The following is a 21272-nucleotide window of genomic DNA, read 5'->3' as shown; positions in this document are numbered from 1 at the left end:
TCTTTCCCAGCTGCTGGTCTGTCTCTCCAGGTTCCTGAATGGCAGTGCTTGAAGAAATATCTGTAGCAGTAGAATTTGGGCTCTCTGACTTGCATTTTCCCTGTTTATCCCATTTAGCATTTCAAAGGAACATTCTCTTTTTCCAGCCATGTTACTGAGATAACAGGCCTGCATTCCCTGACGCAAATTTAATTGATTTTCACTGGCCTCCCTTGAGACCTTACTGCATCTTCTTGAGTTTGCTATCCATAAAATAATTCCTTTATTAAGAGGTATTTTTGCATACGTCAACAAGAGCTGGTGAGCTTATTACCATGTTAATCCAGTCATAGGATGTCTGTAATAACAGTTCTGCTATGTTTTCTGGTCTGTACTTTGAAATTTTGGTGGACTTCAGTTTAGATTTGGGGAAACACCCTTGCAAAAATTAATCCTCACAGTACACATTGATTTAATAAGGCTAAGAATATCCATGCAATGGAGACACAGAAAATAATTGTGGATACAAAATCTAGTTGATTGATATTAGCAAAGATGGCTTGGTTTTGAGTGAAAAGTACATCAGTTCTTTTGGGGATCCATCCACACAGTACTATCCCATAGAGTTTGGCCTGCATGCATTTGTCCTGTGGTGCATCCCAGCTCATCCATAACTGAGTGAGAAGCACAATTATGTCTGACTTCCATTTAGAGAGGCAGGGCTGTGATTTGCTGACTTGTGACAGCTTCAGCCCCAAAAGTGAGCAGCCTGAGACAGGCAGTCTTCTGCTTTCCTTGTAAGACTAGGGGCCGGTGAAAAAAAACTTGCCTGTATTCTGTGTTTTCCTATTTATAAACCCCAGTTTTATGCTTTCCAGCAAGACTTTCTCTCAAGGTTCAAGTGCACAGGCAGTTAGATATAATATTAATGTTTGAACACATTTTACTTTAAAGTGAAATACAAGTGAAATGGCTTGGCAGGCAGGGAGATTAGTCACTTCACAGCTTCTGTAGGTTTTACAAGGGATCTCTAGTTTTATGACAGATCAATACAAATACACAGATTTAATTTCTTCTGCAGTCTGGGGTACTCTGGAGGCTGTGGCTCTGAATTTCTGGCCTGAATTTGTGGGCTGAAAGAGAGTCTCTGAGAGACATAATGTTGATTTCACCCCAGACCGTGAGCAATGCCTGTGTCTGTTCCCCAGTTTGCTTTGATCCCTGACAGTGTTAGTAAGATATTATGAGCATTGGCGATGTCCTTGTGCACCTTTGGTTGCATGCTTAGTGGCCTTAGTACTTTCTGAATGTATTAAAAAATACTTCATAGAAGAGGCAGCCACAATATTTTATTTAAAGCCACAGGGACACTGGTGAACTGTCATTTCTTTGGAAGCTTTAGGATTTCCTCTGCAGTGCACCAAGAGATGGTTTATGGCATCTTCTCACTTTGACTGCATACATGGCTGTGGGCAAAAAAGGGGAGCTTATCACAGTGATGTGAACTGCTATCAGGAGCTGCTTTGAAAACACTCTTTCCTAAGGTATTTGAAATGGCAGAATTCCTGATCTGCTACAGCTACCAAAACCAGAAATATCTTCATCCTATTTCCAGTAAGACCCCATGTTTTAAAGGGTAATTTAGCTCCTGTGAATATCAAGTAACAGAATGAAGTGATTGCAGAGCTGAAGCATAAATAGAAAGAGGAACAGGCAGCAGTGAAACGCTGACACTTCAGCTGAGACTTGGCAAGCCCAGCTGGAAATGCTTGTCCCAGCAACACACACTGCATTCACAGAGTACCTTCAGGATTGCTTCTGTGTACAAAGTTCATATCCTCACTGACCTATTTTATTTTTTTGCTGACAGTGCAAAAGCAAAAGTTTAGTATAAAGGACATTTTAAGTAGTTTTTTCCTGGGTGTGTGTATATACACAAATGCCACCATATACTCATTTATTTTGTAAAGAATCAGGTGTGTAACTGACTTGTAAGTTTTGAAGTTGTGGGACTTCTGCTTCTAAGTCCCTGAGATGCTTTGGAAAATGTGATTTTTTAGTAAGATGCCTATCTACCATCCTGTCGACAGGTCATATGCTTATGTTAGAAACACCAAACTTTGTGACCTCTGTGAGAATACAAAACTGTTCTATTTCAAACAGAAAGGGGCAATTCTACCTACCAGTGGAGAATGTCAGATGTCCCTTGAGAAGAGGTGTGAAAAATCTGTGCTCTTTGGCCACCATGAATTGTCCAGATCTTTGACAAGATGCTTCTTTTGTCCATGTATGTTTCTCCCAAAGGACATCATGACTAGTTTTCCTTTGAAATAAGTAAATCCTTCTCTTACAGAAGTTTTGTATATACATGAAACGTATGAAAGAATTTTAAGATGGCAGAAACCACGTGCAGGGCTTTGCCTCTCTGCATATAGCTGCTTATTTTCAAGGGATCTAATACAGTTTTGTTCAGTTTACCCAAATTTGATAAAATTGTAGTAGTTCAATTAATGCTGCCTGACAGTGCTCAGTCTGGGATAGTCGCTGCAGCCAAGGGTGCTATGCAAGGTGTAACACACCAGCAGTAACCCATGAGCATGCCAGAACTCCTCAGCAGCAGTTGAGCATGCTGAGGCAGGACGTGCATTGTGCTATGACTAATTACATCATCAGTGTGTATTGTTCAATAATTAGTAAATTCTGATAGGGATTTCTATTTTAAGTGATCTCCTCACTGGTGTTTTGTTCTTCCATTAAAAAACACATTGTTTCATCCAAAGCATTGTGGGCAGCAGTTTGGGGGAATTGGTTCTGCCCCTCTACTCCCCTCTGGTGGGACCCCACCTGGAGTGCTGTGTCCATCTGTGGGGTCCTCAGCACAGGAAGGACATGGACCTGTTGGAGCCGGTCCAGGGAAGAACCCTGAAGATGATTAAAGAGATAGAGCACCCATTGTAAAAACAGAAACACAGACTGAGAGTTGGGGCTGTGCAGCCTGGGGAAGAGACCTTATTGTGGCCTTTCAATATTTAAAAGGGGCTTAGAAGAATGATTGGGATCAACTTTTTAGTAGGGCCTGTTGCAGTAGGACAGGGGTAATGGTTTAAATTAGAGGAGGTAAATTCAGACTAGATATAAGGAAGAAATTTGTCTCAATGAGGGTGGTGAAATCCTGGAACAGGTTGCCCAGAGAGGTGGCAGATGCCCCATCCTTGGAAACATTCAAGGTCAGCGTAGAGGAGTTCTGAGCAAGTTGATATAATGGAAGATGTCCCTGCTCATGTTGGACTAGATGACCTTCAAAGGTCCTTTTCAGCCCAAACTGTTTGTGTGTCTGCGATTCTATGGTTCTATCATATGTGCATTTCATGTGTGTGATTGTCTCAGGAAGGCTGAAAGAGGTGAAAGGGTGGAGCACATTATGAAAGTATTCATACCATGTTGTTTATTTAGAGTGCCAGGGACCTGTTCCTTGCACATTTTTGAGCCCTGCTAGGACAAGCATAGGGACTATATAGGATGTAGGAACTGGCAGATTAATTATTCATAAAATTACCTGGGAGAGCAGGAAGTTTTTGGGTTTTTTTCACTTGTAGAACTCAGAATTGGATAATGCATTGTAAGATCTATGTTAGCCAAGCACAAAACTACTAGACTTATTAGGGGGAAGTAGCTGGGTGAGATATTTGTACTGTGTTTCAGTTAAAGATATGTATTCATCCAGCATGTTGGCCTTTTCTGGGGTTGGAAAGGAAAGCTAATTGTGCAGGCACTGTCTCATAGATCCTTCCCCACTGCTTCAGAAAAGAGGCAAGGAACTTCAGAATGCATAATGCCTCTGGTGGAAATAAAAATGCCCCCATGGGTGAAAGCCAAAATGTAAGTTTCATGTAGCTGCAAGAGCAATTTCATCCCAAGTTAGTGTGTCATTCTTCATTTCTGGGCAAAAATTTAGATGTTTCCATTATCATGAAACTGCCTAGTGGCATCTGAACAAATAACATTGTTCCAGAAAGCTCTGAACACATTTACTGCAAAGTAGGAGCAGTGTGTTCCAAGTTACCTTGTTCCATGCTGTGTAGGAGGAAGACACTTCTGTTTGCAGCAAGAGTCCCTACAGATTGTCAGTTAGGAGTAAATCCTGTTTAGACAAGCCCCCAAGAAAACTATTCTGGCATGCATGCTTGCAAATACAGCCTTTATTTGTTGTAAGCATGAGTAAGGGCCATGGATATAAATTTGTAAATATTAAAGGCTTGCATATGCCTGTTGAGCTTCACAGGCAATTGCTCAAATGCTCTGGATCTCACTCATGATGTTTTCCTCAGGTAGGGCAGACTGTGGCCTCACATGCAAAATCTGGCAGGTGATCTTGAATAATATAAGGAATTATATATGGGTGAGGTAATAGTACACACGAAATTGGTTTCTGGTGTTAAGCTATTAAGTTGCAGAAAGTGGGTCAGTATTTCAAAGGCTTGTTGAATCAAGGTGTCCCCCTATCACCCCTTGTTGTTTGTCTGTCTTCTCCCCTTTCTCCTCTCAAACTGGTCAGGGTTTGTCGGTCACCTAATTCTTTTGAACAGCTCTTGAGAAAAACTTCTTCTAGAGAGAAAAATGTGTTTGATGCTAAGTTAGGTGTTTTCCAGTCATCACGCAGACTAGTTGACAGAAAGTGATTAACATTACTTAAAGGGAAAACATCAAGGACTTTTGGTGAGAAGCCTGCTTCTCAGTGCCGAGGGATAAAGAATTTACCACTTCACTTGAGTATTGGTTCCACTGTATAATTGCATGCACTGGTACATTTTATTCCTTTTTATTCCATTTGACTTGGCTTCTGAAAAACACCTCTGAGCACAGGCACATTTTTTGAATTCCTACCTGAACCTTTGATTAGCACACTGCAATATATACTCAATAACTTTACCTGAGGCTTCTATATTTGTAATTTAAACCATGTACAGTGTCAATTTATTGAGCTACTTCTCCTTCATAGAGTTTGATTTTTAGCAGATTTGTAGAAGTGAGAGAGCCTTGACAAAGAAAACAGTGTATACCACCACAGAGAAAATCTGAATTCCTTTTGTGTTATTCCAAAAAAATAAGCCTGGACATAAGTCAGTATGGACATAATTGGCATAGACTGCAGAGAAAATTCACACATTCATGTGGAAATTCAGGTTTGTTAAGGGTTATGTGGTCATGTTTTCTTTGACTTAATGATTTTGTATCCTCTTAGCAAATTTGGATCCACTTTAACAAGAGAGTGGAAATAATTCAGATAATGAAATGCCTATGAGTTTTATAAATATAGACAAATATTTTATAAATATAGACAAAAAGGTGTAAAGAGGGACCCTTTTTCTGAGTGAGGTAAAAGATTGTAGTGGGAACCTGTGTCTTTTGATATGACAGAGGAATTGAAATACTTATTAAGCCCACCAACTGCAGGAGAGCCTGCAGCTGGAATTTAAGACATAAACACTGATTTCTGGGGCTCTTGGCTACTGGCTTGTTTGTGAAATGTCAGACCAGTCCTATGCTCCTATGCAACATGTGGACAAAGAATTTTGTAGAATGGGCTTTTCCTCTTGTGCCAGATGAGCTCCATCCATTCAGACTTACACTGCTGACTGAAAGCTGGATTGGGCTGTCTGCCTTTTTGTGATACATTCTTTTTCTAGTTTTGTTCTTGCAGGTGTGACATAAGACCAGATGAACATTAATAGAACCTGGAATGTATTTTAATTGTAAAGCTCCATCAGACATACTGATAATTGCATGTTTTATAATTAAAACTGTGAATGCTTTTCTTTCTAAGCATAGTGACAGCTGTTGGAGCACATCTGGAAAATATGCTTTAAGCAAAAGTATTTTAGCTCAGAGAATTTCACAATCTGTGGGATATTTATCAGCATTTCTTTCCAGAATACTAATCTGATTTAACAGTATTTTTAATATAAAAGTCTTGCTTTTTAATAAATGATGTTTGCAAATCTGGCTTTGAATTCACATCCCAGATTGGCAATTCAAGTGTACTTCAAGGCTAAATGCTGCAGAACAAAGCATTGCTTTGATACTATTTTTAGGTAGAAGCCTACATAAATCTTGTCTGATGCCCTAATAAATTTCCTTCATTGATTTCAGCCAAATATTTTCCCTTTTTATGATTTCAAAGAGAAATTATTGTTTCATACTGGAATTTTATTGAGAGGAAAATTTCTCATACTCCTGCTCTGTGCTTCTTGAGGCTCATGCCAACACCTTCCTGTGCTACTACCCTTGTACCTCCTACAGTTATTACAGCATTAGTCAGGACTCTGCAGTCAGTGAGAGTGTTTACGAGGTAGGACACTGGCCACTTGGAAATGAACAGCAATGTTTCTGGTTTTGGTAGGAACCCAAGCATTGTCATTTCTGCACTTTCCTCAGAAATGTTGTATAGGCATTACAAAACCAGATTTTCTGATATGATCCATTAAAATGGAACAAGAAAGCATAAAACTTCAAACAACTTTAAAATTCCTATCTGCTAATTTATTGCTAATGTTGTTTATTTTGTTTATTTTAGAAAAAATGACTAAACATAAAGATGCAGAACCCTAAAACTTCGCGGTATTACTTTAATCAGGATCTTGCATTCTGACCCAAGCACCTCAACCAACTTGCTTTCAGGATGATGAGGGAGATTTTGCAGAGAGCATTTGTGAACAGATGCTTAAGCGAGAAATCAGTTTCCTTTATTTGGAGTAGAAGGCAACTTTTTAATGATAGATTACACTGTGTTGGAGCAGCTTCACACCTGAATTTTAAATCCCAAGTGCTATCCTTGTTGTGCAGTTGGAGGCAAAATGCAGTTATGCAACCAAGCAAGAAGCTACAGCTGCAAAAACTAATGAGATTTAAAAAAATCTACAGCAGCAATACTATAAAATAATATGGAACACATTAGTGGTAATGTGGGAAAATTAATTCAAAATTATTGACAGTTTAATTGACCTATGAGAAGTATTTTAATGGAGTGAATATGCTGTGCTGTTCTTGAGTTTTTTAAACTTTTCCACTGAGCAGAAAACAAATTTTTCCAATTATGGGGTTTAAAGTTGTAACAAATGGGTGCTGTGGGTTCCCTGGTTGTGAGATGCCAGCACTGGATGTGTGACTTTTCTGCCCAACACCTGCAAAGTCCATCCTGTGAGCAGGGTGTGGGTGCCACTGCTCTGCTCTCATCCCACTCTTGCTGCCACAGAGGCTCTTTGCAAATGATCCTTACACGGTGATTTGACCCCCAGGCTCCGACTGCACGAGGAAAAGGTCATCAAGGATCGGCGACACCACCTCAAAACGTACCCGAACTGCTTCGTTGCCAAAGAGCTGATTGACTGGCTGATCGACCACAAAGAGGCCTCTGACAGGGAGACAGCCATTAAACTGGTGCAGAAATTACTGGATCACAGCATTATCCACCATGGTAAGTGCAGTATTACCTGCTGAAAAGTTCTAAGCTCAATTTATTGACTGCTGTGAGACAAAGGGAAATCCCAGTCCTGCTCTTCAGCGAAGTGTAGGACAGGTAGGATCCTTTCCCTGCCAGGTATGGAGCATCTCTTGAACTGTGCTGTTGTACAAGGTCACCTGTGTCCTGAAGGAGATGAGAGCCTGAAGAGGAGTGATGTTCCCCATGGCAGGGGGGAAACTTATTGGAGACTGTGATGTGTCTCCAGAGCAGCCCCAGCTGGATCATATCCCCCCTTTCCTGCAGCTCTCATTTCCCTGCTCCTAGAGTACAGTTCTCCAGCTGAAAAACCCATCTGAAAATTCAGCCAGCAAAAAAAAAATAATTTTTCTCACGTGGATTAGTTCCCTGGCCCTGGCCCTCACAGCAGCTGCACAAACATTAGTGCTGGTACAGCTGCAAGAAAGTTAGTGGTCTGGCTGTGCCCTGATTAATTTTCTCCTAAACTTGTTGTCTATTTGAGATCTGTTCCTTTCAGTTTCTTGAATAACAATTCATGCTGATGAAAAGACTTCCAATTCACTGGTAGCATTTAGTTGCCTTTTGGGGGCACAAAGAGGCTGGGAAGCACATGAGCAAAGAAGATCCAAGGCCTTCATTCCAAGCCTTTAGTATTACCCATTTCAGAATGGCAAATGTACCATTTGTTTCTTTTTAAAGAGAAAACTGAGTGACTATGAACAGTCGAATATTGACTTTATGCAGAGGTCACTGTATGTGCAGCAATGCTGCTGCTGTCAGTAGTACATGAACAACACCTTAATTAAAGTAGAAATGCACATATTGAATGAGTGCCCTTTCTACAGCTTCTGCTCAGCTATTAAATGAAAATTCTAGGTTGTTATGGAAACTGGGACTCACGGTAGATAGTTAAAGAATAAAGTAATTATAGGGTATTCAAATCTGTCTATTTAATCCTCTATGGAGAAAATGTCAGTGAAGAGTTGCGTGGATGCCTGAGTGACTTAATTTAATTGAGCAATAGATATTTTTTTGCTGAATGCTTGTTGAAAGCTCTAACAACCTTCAAGCATTTTCTGCCCTACCATCCAACTGAAAACTGTAGAAGAAATTTTATATATATATGTGTGTCTAGATATTAGAAATGTAACAAGTGTTTCTTGAAAATGTTCATGTATTACACTCTAATAAAATACTTTGTGAAATGAGCTTGGGCAAGTAAATTCAGAGAGATTCTGTCAGGTTCTGCAGGATGCTTAGAACATTCTTTCAAGTGCCCTGTCAAGTGAAGGGACACCAGTTCCTGTTTCTGTGGTGCAGAAGGTTCCCCATGTATGTGGGTTGACAGCTGTGCTAGGGGCATCTTGCTTGGGATAGCTTTCCCATAGGTTTATGCCCTTGATGGGGCTCTGTTCTGCATTTACAGGAGCCCATGATCAGCTGTGGTTCTACAAACCTAATCTGACATTTCTTGGTGTGCTCATGTTGTACCTACCATTTGCTAGCTGGCATGGCAAAGCAATTGAGACAGTTTTAAGAAGGCAGAAGGCTTTGGTTTTAACTGTTTCTTTAGGAAGTCTCAGGTTTCCTACAGCACTGCTAACTGATAGGAATAACTTAAAGTTTGGCAAACCTTAAATTATTGGGCATTCTAGTCTGGTGGCCTTTTAAATGAACAGGACAACAGATTGTTTTCATCAAAAGGTTTTCTGGGTATGTAGTGGAGGGATGCTTTTTTGCTCTTAATGTTTGCAGTAATACTCACAAAACTGATGGACACTTCTCCCCCTTACCAAGAAATTTGGTTACCTCTCAATGTTTTCTTCAGCCTTTCATTAGAATGGAATAAAGCTGTGTGCTGAGACAGCACATGATTGCTTTGAAGCTTAGCAGTGGTACCTGCTAAATGGATCCTCAGCTACTTATCAAGTATGTGAAAATTTTTTTTTGTTTAATTATTTTATGTTTCAGTCTGTGATGAGCATAAAGAATTCAAGGATGTCAAACTGTTCTACCGCTTCAGGAAAGATGACGGGACGTTTCCACTGGACAATGAGGTGAAGGTGTTCATGAGAGGACAAAGACTGTATGAAAAGTATGTTGCTTTCAGTATTCCTAATATGTTGATAATAGTGCCACGTGAGCCAAATGATGTCTGTTAATTTATTTTTGAAGCATCAGAGGCTTTCAATGCATGCAGGAATGGGTCTGGGAAATTCCATTACTTCAGTTGGGTGTCCTTCCCTCTCTTATTTTTCTTTTGATTTTCTACCATATTCACTTGAGGCATTTTGTTTAAAATCTGAGCCCCAGATTATAAATACATCCTATATGAGAATCCAATGTGAATTGAAGCCCTTGAAATCTATTCTGTAAAAATAATTACAGAATTATTTGTCAAAATGATTCAAATAATTACAGAAATATTTTATATGTAAAAGCATAATTATAATTCCTAAAACTTCATTGAACAAGCAGCTACATGTCTGTGGAGACTCCATATCTTCACAGGGAGGTATGCTTTTAAATCATAGGTGAGATGAATCTTCAGTGTTCCAGTCTGCAAAGTTTCAACATCAGAAAAGTTATGTTAAAAGCAATTTCAAAAAACCATTAACCCAACCAAGAGCATCTGATTACCTAATTTAAACAGATTATTTTACTGAGATACTAAATATCCCACTGGATTACTTCCATCAAGTAACTAGGTATCATAACCTTACTTCCTAATATTAATTTAAAGACATTTTTATTCAGGATGTAGAGATTCTGACATGGTACTTTCAAGCAGAGAGAAGAAAATGGATATTGGCATATGCTACAAATTAATGCAAAAGTTGTGATGTGTTATTTACCAAAAAGCTTGAAGTATTGCACTAGACTGAATACCACCCACTCTTCTGCTTGCTTGTAGCAGAAGTGTGCAGCAGCCAGAAGAGATGCTGTGTTTTATCGATGAAGGAAATTTCTTTTCTTCTAAGAAAAAACTCAGGAAGCTCACAAGTTTAAAAACTGATAATAAATATTATTTTCAAGGTTAGCTGGCTCTGAAGATCAGTTTGGTGAAAGAACACTGAACCCAAAATATAAACAAATACTTGTAAATGCCACTGCTTTTGTTACACCCATCATATAGAATTCCCAAGACAGAGTGACTGTGACTATTTAAAGGGAAAATGTAATAAATTGTACAAGACAGAAGAAAATGTATCACTGGAGAAAATCCTCCATTCTATGCACTAGGACAGGTGAGATGAATCAGCTAACTTCAAACTCTTCTGTGTCTTACTAAGCACAGCATTTGCTCTTTAGACTCAGTAAACATGCAGTGTTTGCAAGCCTGACCCATAGTCTGAAAAGCAGATTAGAGTGTATACAGTTCTTTTTTTAGTCTATATTTCTATTTCAATTATCCATAAGAAAAATATTTTGTTGGCAAGGCTGGTATCAATCTTGTCAATGTAAGGAGCCATAGTAGAAAGAACTCTGCTTCCATCACCATTTCTCTGAATGGAGAAATATCCCCAAACCAATGTCTGTGATCCAGTTTGTCTAACTCTGTAGTAGAAAGAAAACATTCATAACTGTAGAGGGTTTTCCTATCTTGGCAAAGGAGCACCTACCTGGCAAAGGAGTATCTGAATATAACTGCATCCTTATGAGGTGCTTGCTCCTAGGCAACGTATTTGAAGGGTTCAGAAACTTTTAAAAACAGCCCTGAGTGCTCAATATAGTATAAATTAAAAATACCTGTCATTTCAAAACCAGTATGTGACAGACAAAGGTAGTCAACATTCTCCATGGATCATCGGAAGTATGTTGTATTCATGGGAGATAAGAAGGCATACCTGGGCTATCTGGGCTTCACTTTGTTTATTTTAGCAAATCCCCTGTACAGAGATTTCAGCTTTTGTTAGTTCCCTTGCCTATGCACTTTTATTAGCAACACCACAATTTCACTGGATGCACTTTGAACTCAAAATCTAATGCTGAAAGTCAGGACGAGCTCTGCAGTGAAATGTGTGATTGTGTAATATATCTGTTGTATCAGTTTGCTGATAGCCTTGAGAAAGAAAATATTAATTCAGTGCTATTAAAATAATTAGGAAATGGCAGCAACCAGAGAAAAGTATTCGTGCACAAACATTAAGTCATTTACCAGCACATTCAACTTGTTTATCAAAATGCCTATGGGCCTGATTGCAAGAGAAATGCAGCTATGCCAAAGGAAATCTGTCCAACACATTTTGAAAATCTGTGTCTAATTTTGTAGAGTTTGCCGATCTTCACTAGGCTTTGCTAGTTTAAGACAGACATTATAATTATTTTCTGCTCTTTTCCACTCTCTGATTGGGGCTGGAGTACCACTAGGTTCAGAAGACAAAGCAGTTTGTGCTTGCCAAAATTTTAGACATTACCCAATACCAGTCCAGGCAAATTTGTACCCTCAGTGGGTAAAATGAACCAAATGCTTTAGGAGGATCAACAGGTTGATGCATGGATATCGTAGGCAGGTTCCTTACCTTCAGACAGCTGTTTTGGGTAAATGCCTTGTTCTCTGCCCTGGGACATGGGAACATCAGGACTATCCCTCTGCTAAGGAGCTCACTTTCCCATCTCTCTTCTGCATGACCACAAAGCTCCTTGGAACCTGAACTTTTCTTTCTTGTGCTTGACCCCCTTCACCCACTGTGAGCATCCTCAGTGGCTGTACCTGTGGGATTGGAAGATTTAAAATCAGTCTCTGATAGTATTCTCCCTTTATTTGCACTGAAAATCATGAACCAGTTCAGATTCCCTGCACATTGTTGCAAATTTTGATAATTCTGTCTGTGAATAAGCTTTGAGGTTCAGGTTTATAACTAGAGATGAAAATTACTGGATTTCCTACAGTCTTGTCTGAAATTGTTGAATAGTTTATAAGATCTAAGGTTGGTGTCAGCTTTCAAGCTCTACAGGACTGCCCAGATAGGTTGAATGAGATAAACATGTTTCCTGTTCAACAAAACTCTCCCTGCAAATCTTTTATAAATCCAGCAAGGAGCTTTTGTAGCTTTAAAAAAAATCAAGTTGTTGCAGGCATCTTATTTTTATGATTGCAATTCTCAGTAGGGTTTGGTCAGACACACAAGATTGTTGTTTCTGGTGCAGTCATGTACAGGAGCTATAAGTCATTTCATGATGCTGACATCAACTGAGATTTTTGAACCAGATTTCACAGTGAAAGAAGTGCAGATTTATGGTTTTAATTTCAGGAAATCTTTCAGATAATTTTGAGACTGCATTCTTGGAATCAGTTTAACTCATCAGTGGTTGAGTTGCTTTTATCCTCTGGTATAGTTATTTTGATAAAAACAAGGTTAAAGATGTCCTTTGAAAAGGAGTTTGAATATTGGTGTTTGGATAAATGCATTCCTTTAATGCAGGACAACACTAGTTTTAGCAAATAATACGTTTTGGCATTAACAGCCTCGTGTTTTTTGCAACAAGGAGAAAATGGAAGAGTAAAAGGAAGTTTCCAGGTCTGCCTAATGAAAGGCCAGGCTTTTGATTGATGTAAATTGGTACAGTTTTGTTGACAGCCATGGAGTTACAGTGATTTACTTCAGTAAGTGACGTAAGTCCATGGATTGCTGTGTCTGGGCTTCTTAAACTGGCAATTTGTCGTGTCTGTTTGTTCACAAGTCCAAATCCTTTGCAGTGCTATTCTGGGCTTATGCAGAAGAGTGTGAAATGTCAAACTGAGTGTTTTTCCACTTGATATTTTTCCAGATTTCTTTTGTGTCTCTGTAAAAATCTAACCATTAGCACTGCCTTTTCAAGGACCTTTCTATCTGTGATTTCAATGAGGCAGTCAACTAATTATAGACTCATCAAAGAACAATTAACGTAATCCTAAGGATTTTTTATTTGGTGCCTGAAGAGCCTGGGTAACCACTTCTGGGTAGCCATGCAGCAGATGGTACAAAAAGGCACAAGCCTTGGGTTTGCATTTCTTTTCTGTGGGGGGAAAAGCCTGGTGAACGAGACACACTTAGTCCCTTGGAGCATAGTAGGTCTGTATTAGATGTGGTGAGTGTGGGACAAAATGGTGTGGAACAAAATGCTTGTAAATTAAAATATTAAAACATAATGAAGCCTGCAAGAATTCTGGAGTCAATGCGTTGTCTTCAGCTAATGTGGCTTTCTCAGTTCTTACTCAGCTCAGAGGTTCTGGCAATGACACACCATCCAAACGAGCAGCTCCTTGTGCTACCACTGACACACAGCTGTGGCTGAGCAGCCTTGGCCTGGTTTGATGATCTGCTACCTGGTGGTCAGATCCTGTAGGTTCAGGCCTCAGGTTAGTGCTCATTAAAGTCAAGAGAAGAGTCTTTTAGATGAAATAAGAGAGGTTGGACTGTGTCAAACCTCTTCACTGTAATTTCAAATGAAACTTCTCTCTGTGTTCCTATGGCACAGATTTTTCTGATGCTTTCCAAAGGAGATGAAGTTATATTCTATAATCTCTGGATATGCTGTCAGTTTAAGAAGCAGATGGCTCTTGTATGGATTTATTTGAATTTAAATTCCTTCATCAGAAGGGCAAAGATTCAGCACTTCCAGAACATGACTGTTGTAGTTCAGATGTGCCCTTATTTCAAAATAGTTGTTGAAGGGAGGGGACCTGTTACTCTTACATGGAAAAAACAGTTCTTGAACTTTTACTCTGAAAGTCTTACCACTAGTCCTATTATTAGCCTACAATAAATAATATAGTTATGAAAAATATTAGGTTAATAAGGATGCTGTGGTGCTCAGTCTCTCCCCAAAAAGTGGAATTCTGTATTACAAAGAAATGATTCTCATTTCTTTAAAACTGCCTTTTGCATTAACAAAATATTGAGGCTTTTTTTTTTTTTTTTAAGACTGTGTCATTTGCATAGGTATCTTGAATAGAGAAGAGTTTTATTAGTATCCTTCAGCTACTCACATGCCAGTTGCTAGGAGATTTTGGGACATCTCATGATGTTCCTCTGACTGGTGTTACACAGAGCCAGCTGAGGCTCAGAGAACTGTGAGCCTCAGATGTTAAAACATGTTCAGGTTCATGTGCAACTCGCTGACTGCAGCTGCATCATCAAATGTTGGTTGCACAATATTTATCTGCCCCCAATCGACGGAACTACCTTTTTTCCTTCTCTTGAATTTTCCTGCAGCTGTTTTAGAGCTTATGGAGAGAATTTTCAAAGTCATGTAAATGACTTTGGGGCATAGTCCTGCTAACTATAAATATTAATTAAGAAGCTTTGAACACATTAGTTACATTCTGGTGCTTTTAGGCTAATTTTGTTTTCAAAGCTGATTATGCAGTAACTTTTAGAGAATGTTAAACACAAAATAGAGAATGAAAAACCCAAAAATCTAATTTTCTCTTAGGGGAAAAAACAAGAAAGCATTAACTTCACACAGGGATATAAAGCCTAAATTTCTTTACTAAGCAGTTTTCATTCACTTCCTAAGTAGATTGATAGCTTGAGGAAAGATTTCGTAAGTCAGTGAAAGCTTCATATGCATTTGCTTGATATAAATGAGATTTGCCAGAATAGATCTGGAACTGCTTTTCTGAAGAACCAATTTTCCCCCCCACCACACCAGGCTGATGAGTTCTGAAAACAGCCTTCTGCAAGCCAGGGAGGAGGAAGGAGTGAAGTACGAGCGGAGCTTTGTGGCGTCGGAGTTCGTGGAGTGGCTGGTGCAGGAGGGCGAGGCGGCGACGCGCAGCGAGGCGGAGCAGCTCGGCCGCAGGCTGCTGGAGCACGGCATCATCCAGCACGGTGAGAAACCCTGCCCGGCAGGGAAACTGCGCTCGCTGCAGCGCTGCCTTCCGCTCACATCACACAGACGGGTGTTGTGAGGGTCCCCAGGACGAAGTGAGAGATGAGAATTGACTCCAAGTTCTTAGAAGGCTGACTGTGACGGTGTTCACAGGGGTTTTCAGGTGAGGGAAGAGACGAGAATGTTGACTCCATGTTCAGAAGGCTTGATTTATTATTTTATGATATACATTACATTAAAACTATACTAAAAAGAATAGAAGGAAAAGTTTCATCTCAGAAGGGTAACTAAGCTAAGAATAGAATAGAAAAGAAAGGTAACAAAGGCAGCTGCCTCAGACTCTCTGTCCGAGCCAGCTCCGCTGTGGTTGGCCATTAATTGCAAGCAAGCACATGAGACCAATCACAGATGCACCTGCTGCATTCCACAGCAGCAGATAACCATTGTTTACATTTTGTACCTGAGGCCTCTCAGCTTCTCAGGAAGAAAAAATCTTAAGGAAAGATTTTTAATGAAAAGATGTATGCGACAGACTGATTTATTATTTTATGATATTATATTATATTAACTGAAAATTATATACTAAAACTATACTAAAGAAAGAGAAAGGAGACATCAGAAGACGTCTAGCAAAGAATGAATAATAAAAAATCGTGACTGACCAGACTCCTGACACAGCTGGACTGGGATTGCTCATTAAGTCAAAACAATTCACATTAAACCAATCAAAGATGCACCTCTTGGTAAGCAACCTCCAAACCACATTCTAAGCAATCAGATAATTGTTGTTTACATTTCTTTTCTGAGGCTTCTCAGCTTCTCAGGTAAAAAATCCTGGCGAAGGGATTTTTCATAAAATATGACAGTGATAGAGGGGCCCTTGTCTTTCTGATCACCATATGTTTAGGTTCTAAATCATTTCAGATTGGAGTCTAAGTAACTTTATCTAGTAGAAGTATGGCTTTCTCAAAAGAGCATTGTATTCTGAAAATGCTTCCTCAAATGCAGAATATGGCAGGAATTTGAAACTGTGTAATGACAACTTAAGGATGTGGATGAAAATCAGTGCTCCTATCTCAGAGTCTCTGCTGGTCAGAGTGACCCTGAGATACGTACAAGCCTCTTTTTCTCAGCCTGGCAGTCGGGTAATGAGTCAAGATTTTTCTGTTCTTGTCCTCAAGGTTGTTTATTATTTCTTATCTATAACATTCTTTCTCTGACCCACCGCAGATCTGTCTGGCCGGTTGGGTTGAGGCACACTACCTGCCCCCAGGGTGGTGTTGTCTTTTTATACTAAAAACTATGTGTACAATATTTACCATAACTTCCCAATACCTATCACTTATGTTAGACAGTGAGTTTCTACCTTAAACCAATCAAAAAGTGCCAACATCACCCAGAACGTGGAGGCTAGGGAGAAGAAAAAAGAAGGACAAAGCATGCCCAAATTCCTCCCATCTTGGGACCCTGAGCCCCCATTCTAATACCCCAAAAAATATTTTCACCCCTTGACAAATGAACTTATTCTACTTAAACTCTCTTGACTTGTAATTCTTCATATAAAGGTGGTAATTTGCTCCATGGGTCAAAATCAAAGTCACAGGTGTCCTGGGCTCTGTGCCAAGGTCTCTGAGTTCCCCAGGCAGGGGCTCGAGCCATCCAGGACAGCCAGAGGCATGTCCTGGGTTCCGACACTCCTACACGTGTAGAAATTAACCTGTAGAACTTGCCTTCTGCAATGTAGATAATTGAGGTAAATAGGTTTGTAAGGATCAAATAGGGATTAGAACCATAAGCTAATTTGTGTATGCAGGATAAAAATTTCAGGATCTGTGTATCTCCCTACTTGTAGGCAGAACAGAGCATAGTCTGATGCTAGAAAAGCAGCTTTTCCCCTTGGGCATGTAGCAGAGTTGTTCTAGTATGTTTGGGCAGGAAGGAGGATGTCACTTTTGGTTGAAGTGTTATTGTATTTGTCCTGGTGGTATAACTTCTTTGAGGCAGGAAACAAATATTTCTTTGTGGACCAGTATTAACGTGTCTGGCAAATACAGCTTCACCAAGAAGCTCTTTCTGTTAAGGGTGGAGGAGACACAATTTTCTCTCTCTACTGCCACAAGGATGAAGAAATTAACACCCCTGGCCCCATTTTACATGTTGTCATTATCTGTTCTCAATGCACATTGCCCTTCTATGACCAGGCATTTCCCACCATAGAAGTGGCAGTAGCTCTGGGGCAATGAAGGGGTGCCAGGAGATGACAACAGAATGGCAGAAGTTGTTACCTACATTACTTAGTGCACAATGGGAAAATAATCATATCATGGTGGTCCAAGTGTTGTTGCATTAAACCTAATTCTGACAGAGAGCAAACAGATGATACCAGCAGGCTGTTAGTATAAAGGTGCTGGATTGACTATATTGCTTGTTACTTCACGAGAAAACCTGGTTTTAATGAATAGAGCAAAATGGGCATGTAAGTGCCCTGCACAGTTCTGTCATGGTTCTAATCATGTTCACGTTAACTTGCAATTATTAGAAGCTACTTCTGACTGTTTACAGTGATCAACTTCCAGTTCTATAATTACTCCTGTGCTTCCTATGATTTATGGGGTGCCAACTGCTCAGAACTTGATGGACAGGAAAGGTATGCTACCCCTCCTCTTTACAGCAGCCATGATTTCATTCCTATTTTTACCTGAACATTTTCTGTGTATTACATATGTGGTAAATTTTCTTTACTGTCCTGGGGTCCCAAACCAGGACGCTTAGAAAAAAAGTTTTTTAAAAAAAATAAGTGAGATTTATGCTGATAAAGATGTTTTTTTGCAGAGAAAATAAAGTCAGGACTTAACATTTGCTGCAAAGGTGGTTTTCTTAGATACTGAGATCTTTGCAGAGCTAAGAAAGGCAGGATGTGGCTTTTCTTGCAGATCAACTATTGTTTCATTAACTAAGGCAAATGCTCAGCAGGGCACATTTGCAGGGAAATAATTTTGCCCCTGTCAAGCCAGGTTTCAGGGGTCATTCCTGAGTGACACTGGCCCTGCTCCTCTAGGGATAGCCCTGGCCATTCTGCAGGTTTATCCCCTGCCCACCATTTTCTTGTAGGCAAGAGCATGTGCAAAGCTCCCCCTTAGAAAGAGACTTGAAACTCATGAAGTAAAGACAGGGTTCTGGGAATTAGTTGACTGCTGAGGAAGTGGTCTTCTCACTTGTCACCAGGTCATTTCTGCAAGGTACTGTCACCTTCCTCGCCCAGTTTTTAATAAAACAAACATAACTGAGTGGGGATTTCACAAGGACTTGATGGGGATGTTGGGAGTAAAGTAAAATTGAATGGTGTCCTTGAGATTTTGTCTCCTATGAGTGAACATCCTTTGTGCACACTTTCTCCTTTGCAGAAGGAGATTTCATTCATTTCACTGCAGCCATTCACCTAGACAGTGTTAGGAATATTTATGAAAGTACTGGCAGAATTAACATGGAGCTGGTTTGGGGTTCATCTCAGCAATTGGATATGATCTGTGCACATTGAAGATTTTTGTAATGCTGGCTTCCTCTGAGAAGGGAGCTTAAAATGAGAACTTCTGGTTCAGAATTAGGTATATAAACTGTAAAACAGCAGGAAAGGTATTCTCTCCCCACACCCTATCTTACAGAGTTCTAGATCCTATTAAAAAAAAAAAAGCTATTTTTCTGTGGCTTAGTACCATAAATTCATTTCACCATATTGTGTTTCCTTTGTTTTGTCTCTCATCAGCATTACCAAAATGTTACTGGACACTGATTGACATCCTTGTTGGCAGAACCAGCAGAAAGACTCTTCACTGAACAGCAGTGGAGAATAAAACATTTCCTATCCTAAAGGCAATCTTTTTCTAGCAGTATTGCTTGATATCTACAATATGGAATAAAATAAAACTTGCTGTATTATTCTTATGAAGTATTTCTTACCCCACCTAAAGTAATAGAAAGAGTTGCATCAAGTTGCCAATCTCAGTAGTAATTTTCCAGCCACAACTGAATTACGCAATGTCTTTTTTCTAATACTGACTTTCATTTCAATTACTCAGAGAAGCTGTATTCTGCAGCTGAGGCACTGTATTCAAAATGGCTTCCTGACACATTTTTCTTCACTTTAATTGGTCAGACACCAACCAGGTTTCACACAGGAAACAAACACTGATGCTAATTTTAAAAGGAAAACAGTGGTTTAAGGGGAATTGTATAAATGCTGCAAAAGCATCAAATTCTCAGCTTTAAAATAATCCTCCTGATCTCTTTGGACATATGTAACTATACATATTTCACCCGCCATGCATGAAAATGATGAAATATATTTAAGTGCTGAATTGCTTCCTGCCAAAATCTCACTGGCCCACACCAATCTCTGAGATTTGCTCCATTGATTGAAGCATGGTGCTGATAATGCAAAGTTGTGGGTTTGATCCCCATATGGGCCATTCACTTAAGAGTTGGACTCAATGATTCTTGTGGGTCCCTTCCAACTCAGAATATTCTGTGAATCTGTGAAATCACAACCCACAAAACACCATTACCACCATTTCACAAATAGGACCCAGATTTCCTTTGCTGTGTATTGGTATCCCATGTAATATGGAATAAAGCCCCCATAAGTAGCAGGGAATTGTGCATTTTGCATTTCTTGAAGGCTAATGTTAGGATTGTAGTTGCCAGTAGTTACCTGGCATTTGTGAGCACTGATGGCCTTCATCCAGGGTATAGAAATAAAGACTGTGGGAAGAGTTATAAGTTTGGTGATGCACATAAAGGCCAGGACAAAAGGTGTGCAGAACACATTTCTCAGCTGTAGAAAAGCCCATCTGGTGAGGTAATGTTAATAGATAAAATTTTCCTCCAGGAGACTGGATCTTTCTTAGTTCTTCTCCATATGAGCATGGTGGGACAGATTAGCTACTGTGGTCAAAATTCACATGCATCAGGAGAATTTCTCTGCCAGCTGCCAGGTGGATGAGGCCAAAGCAAGGATGGTCTGAGGGCAGGCGGAGGACAGTGTGAGCACTCCACACATAGTCACAGCCCTTTCTCATCTGAAAAACAGAGATACTGTGATGTCCAAGGACAAAAGAGGGTATTCACAGAGCTCTTTATGGAGTAATTTTTGGTCATAGTTGCTTATAGCCCTTTCTGAAGAACTTACCCTGCACCTGTAGCCACAACAGCAGAGCACTGCTGACATAACAGGCAGTCTTCCTGTCCTCCTCCAAGGACTCATTTGGTATGAAAGCTTGAGGGATGTAGAAACATCTGCCTGCCTTGCAGAAACTTTTAAAGACTGGAATCTCCAGTGCTAAATAAGTTAAATTTTAATCTGGTTAATACTGTTAAGAGAAACCTGTCATAGGATAGCACCTACAACTTGCAAGATGAATATTTGCATTTCTTCCATGGCAGCAACCAAATCATAGCTCATTTATTAATACTTTTCAATATACTATGGGATGTAAACACACAGGGAATGCCTTGTACCACAGATGGTACCATGTGTGCTGCCAGTTGAGCCTGTGAAAAATGGGGGCCTGAGCAGCCGAACTCATCTTCTCATGCCACATCACATTCTGTCTCTTTTGTAGTTGTGGTTTCCCAAGCTGCTGCTGACCTTCAAGTCCATGTGCTTGGTGTGATTTCTTCCCTAACATGCCCCCAGCATGTTCCCTGAGCTTAACACAGCACGGTTAAGCAAGAAGCATTTTGCAGTGGCTGTCCACTCTGCTCCAGGGGGTTGGGATGTGGATTCCCAGACTCAGACCAGCAGCAGAATAGGTCTGGTGGGGCTCTGCTCTCCTGAATGACTGAGGGGTCTAAGAGTCTATTTTAGAGATGACAGCCTAGCAGCTATCTTCTTTGGAACCCATGGTCTACCTGGACTTCAGTAAAGCCTTTGGTAGGGTTTCCTGTGATGTTCTACAGAAACTGTATTCCCATGGTGTGGATGGGAGCACTCTTCACA

At 40.0% G+C, this 21272-nt stretch overlaps 1 protein-coding gene across 2 annotated transcripts in view; it reads left to right on the top strand.

The window, feature by feature from the left end:
- Positions 1 to 21272, top strand: part of DEPTOR (DEP domain containing MTOR interacting protein) — a 78135-nt gene that overhangs the window by 17956 nt on the left and 38907 nt on the right. For both annotated transcript variants that reach the window (XM_058810177.1, XM_058810187.1), the window contains 3 exons: positions 7275 to 7453; positions 9431 to 9554; positions 15098 to 15276. In XM_058810177.1, coding sequence (XP_058666160.1) covers positions 7275 to 7453; positions 9431 to 9554; positions 15098 to 15276 — 482 coding nt within the window. The remainder of the gene's footprint in view (positions 1 to 7274; positions 7454 to 9430; positions 9555 to 15097; positions 15277 to 21272) is intronic.

Source organism: Ammospiza caudacuta, chromosome 1 (genome assembly GCF_027887145.1).
Source record: "Ammospiza caudacuta isolate bAmmCau1 chromosome 1, bAmmCau1.pri, whole genome shotgun sequence".
NCBI lineage: Eukaryota > Metazoa > Chordata > Aves > Passeriformes > Passerellidae > Ammospiza > Ammospiza caudacuta.
The sequence above is the reverse complement of the archived record's forward strand: the minus strand, read 5'-3'. Positions and strand labels throughout refer to the sequence as shown.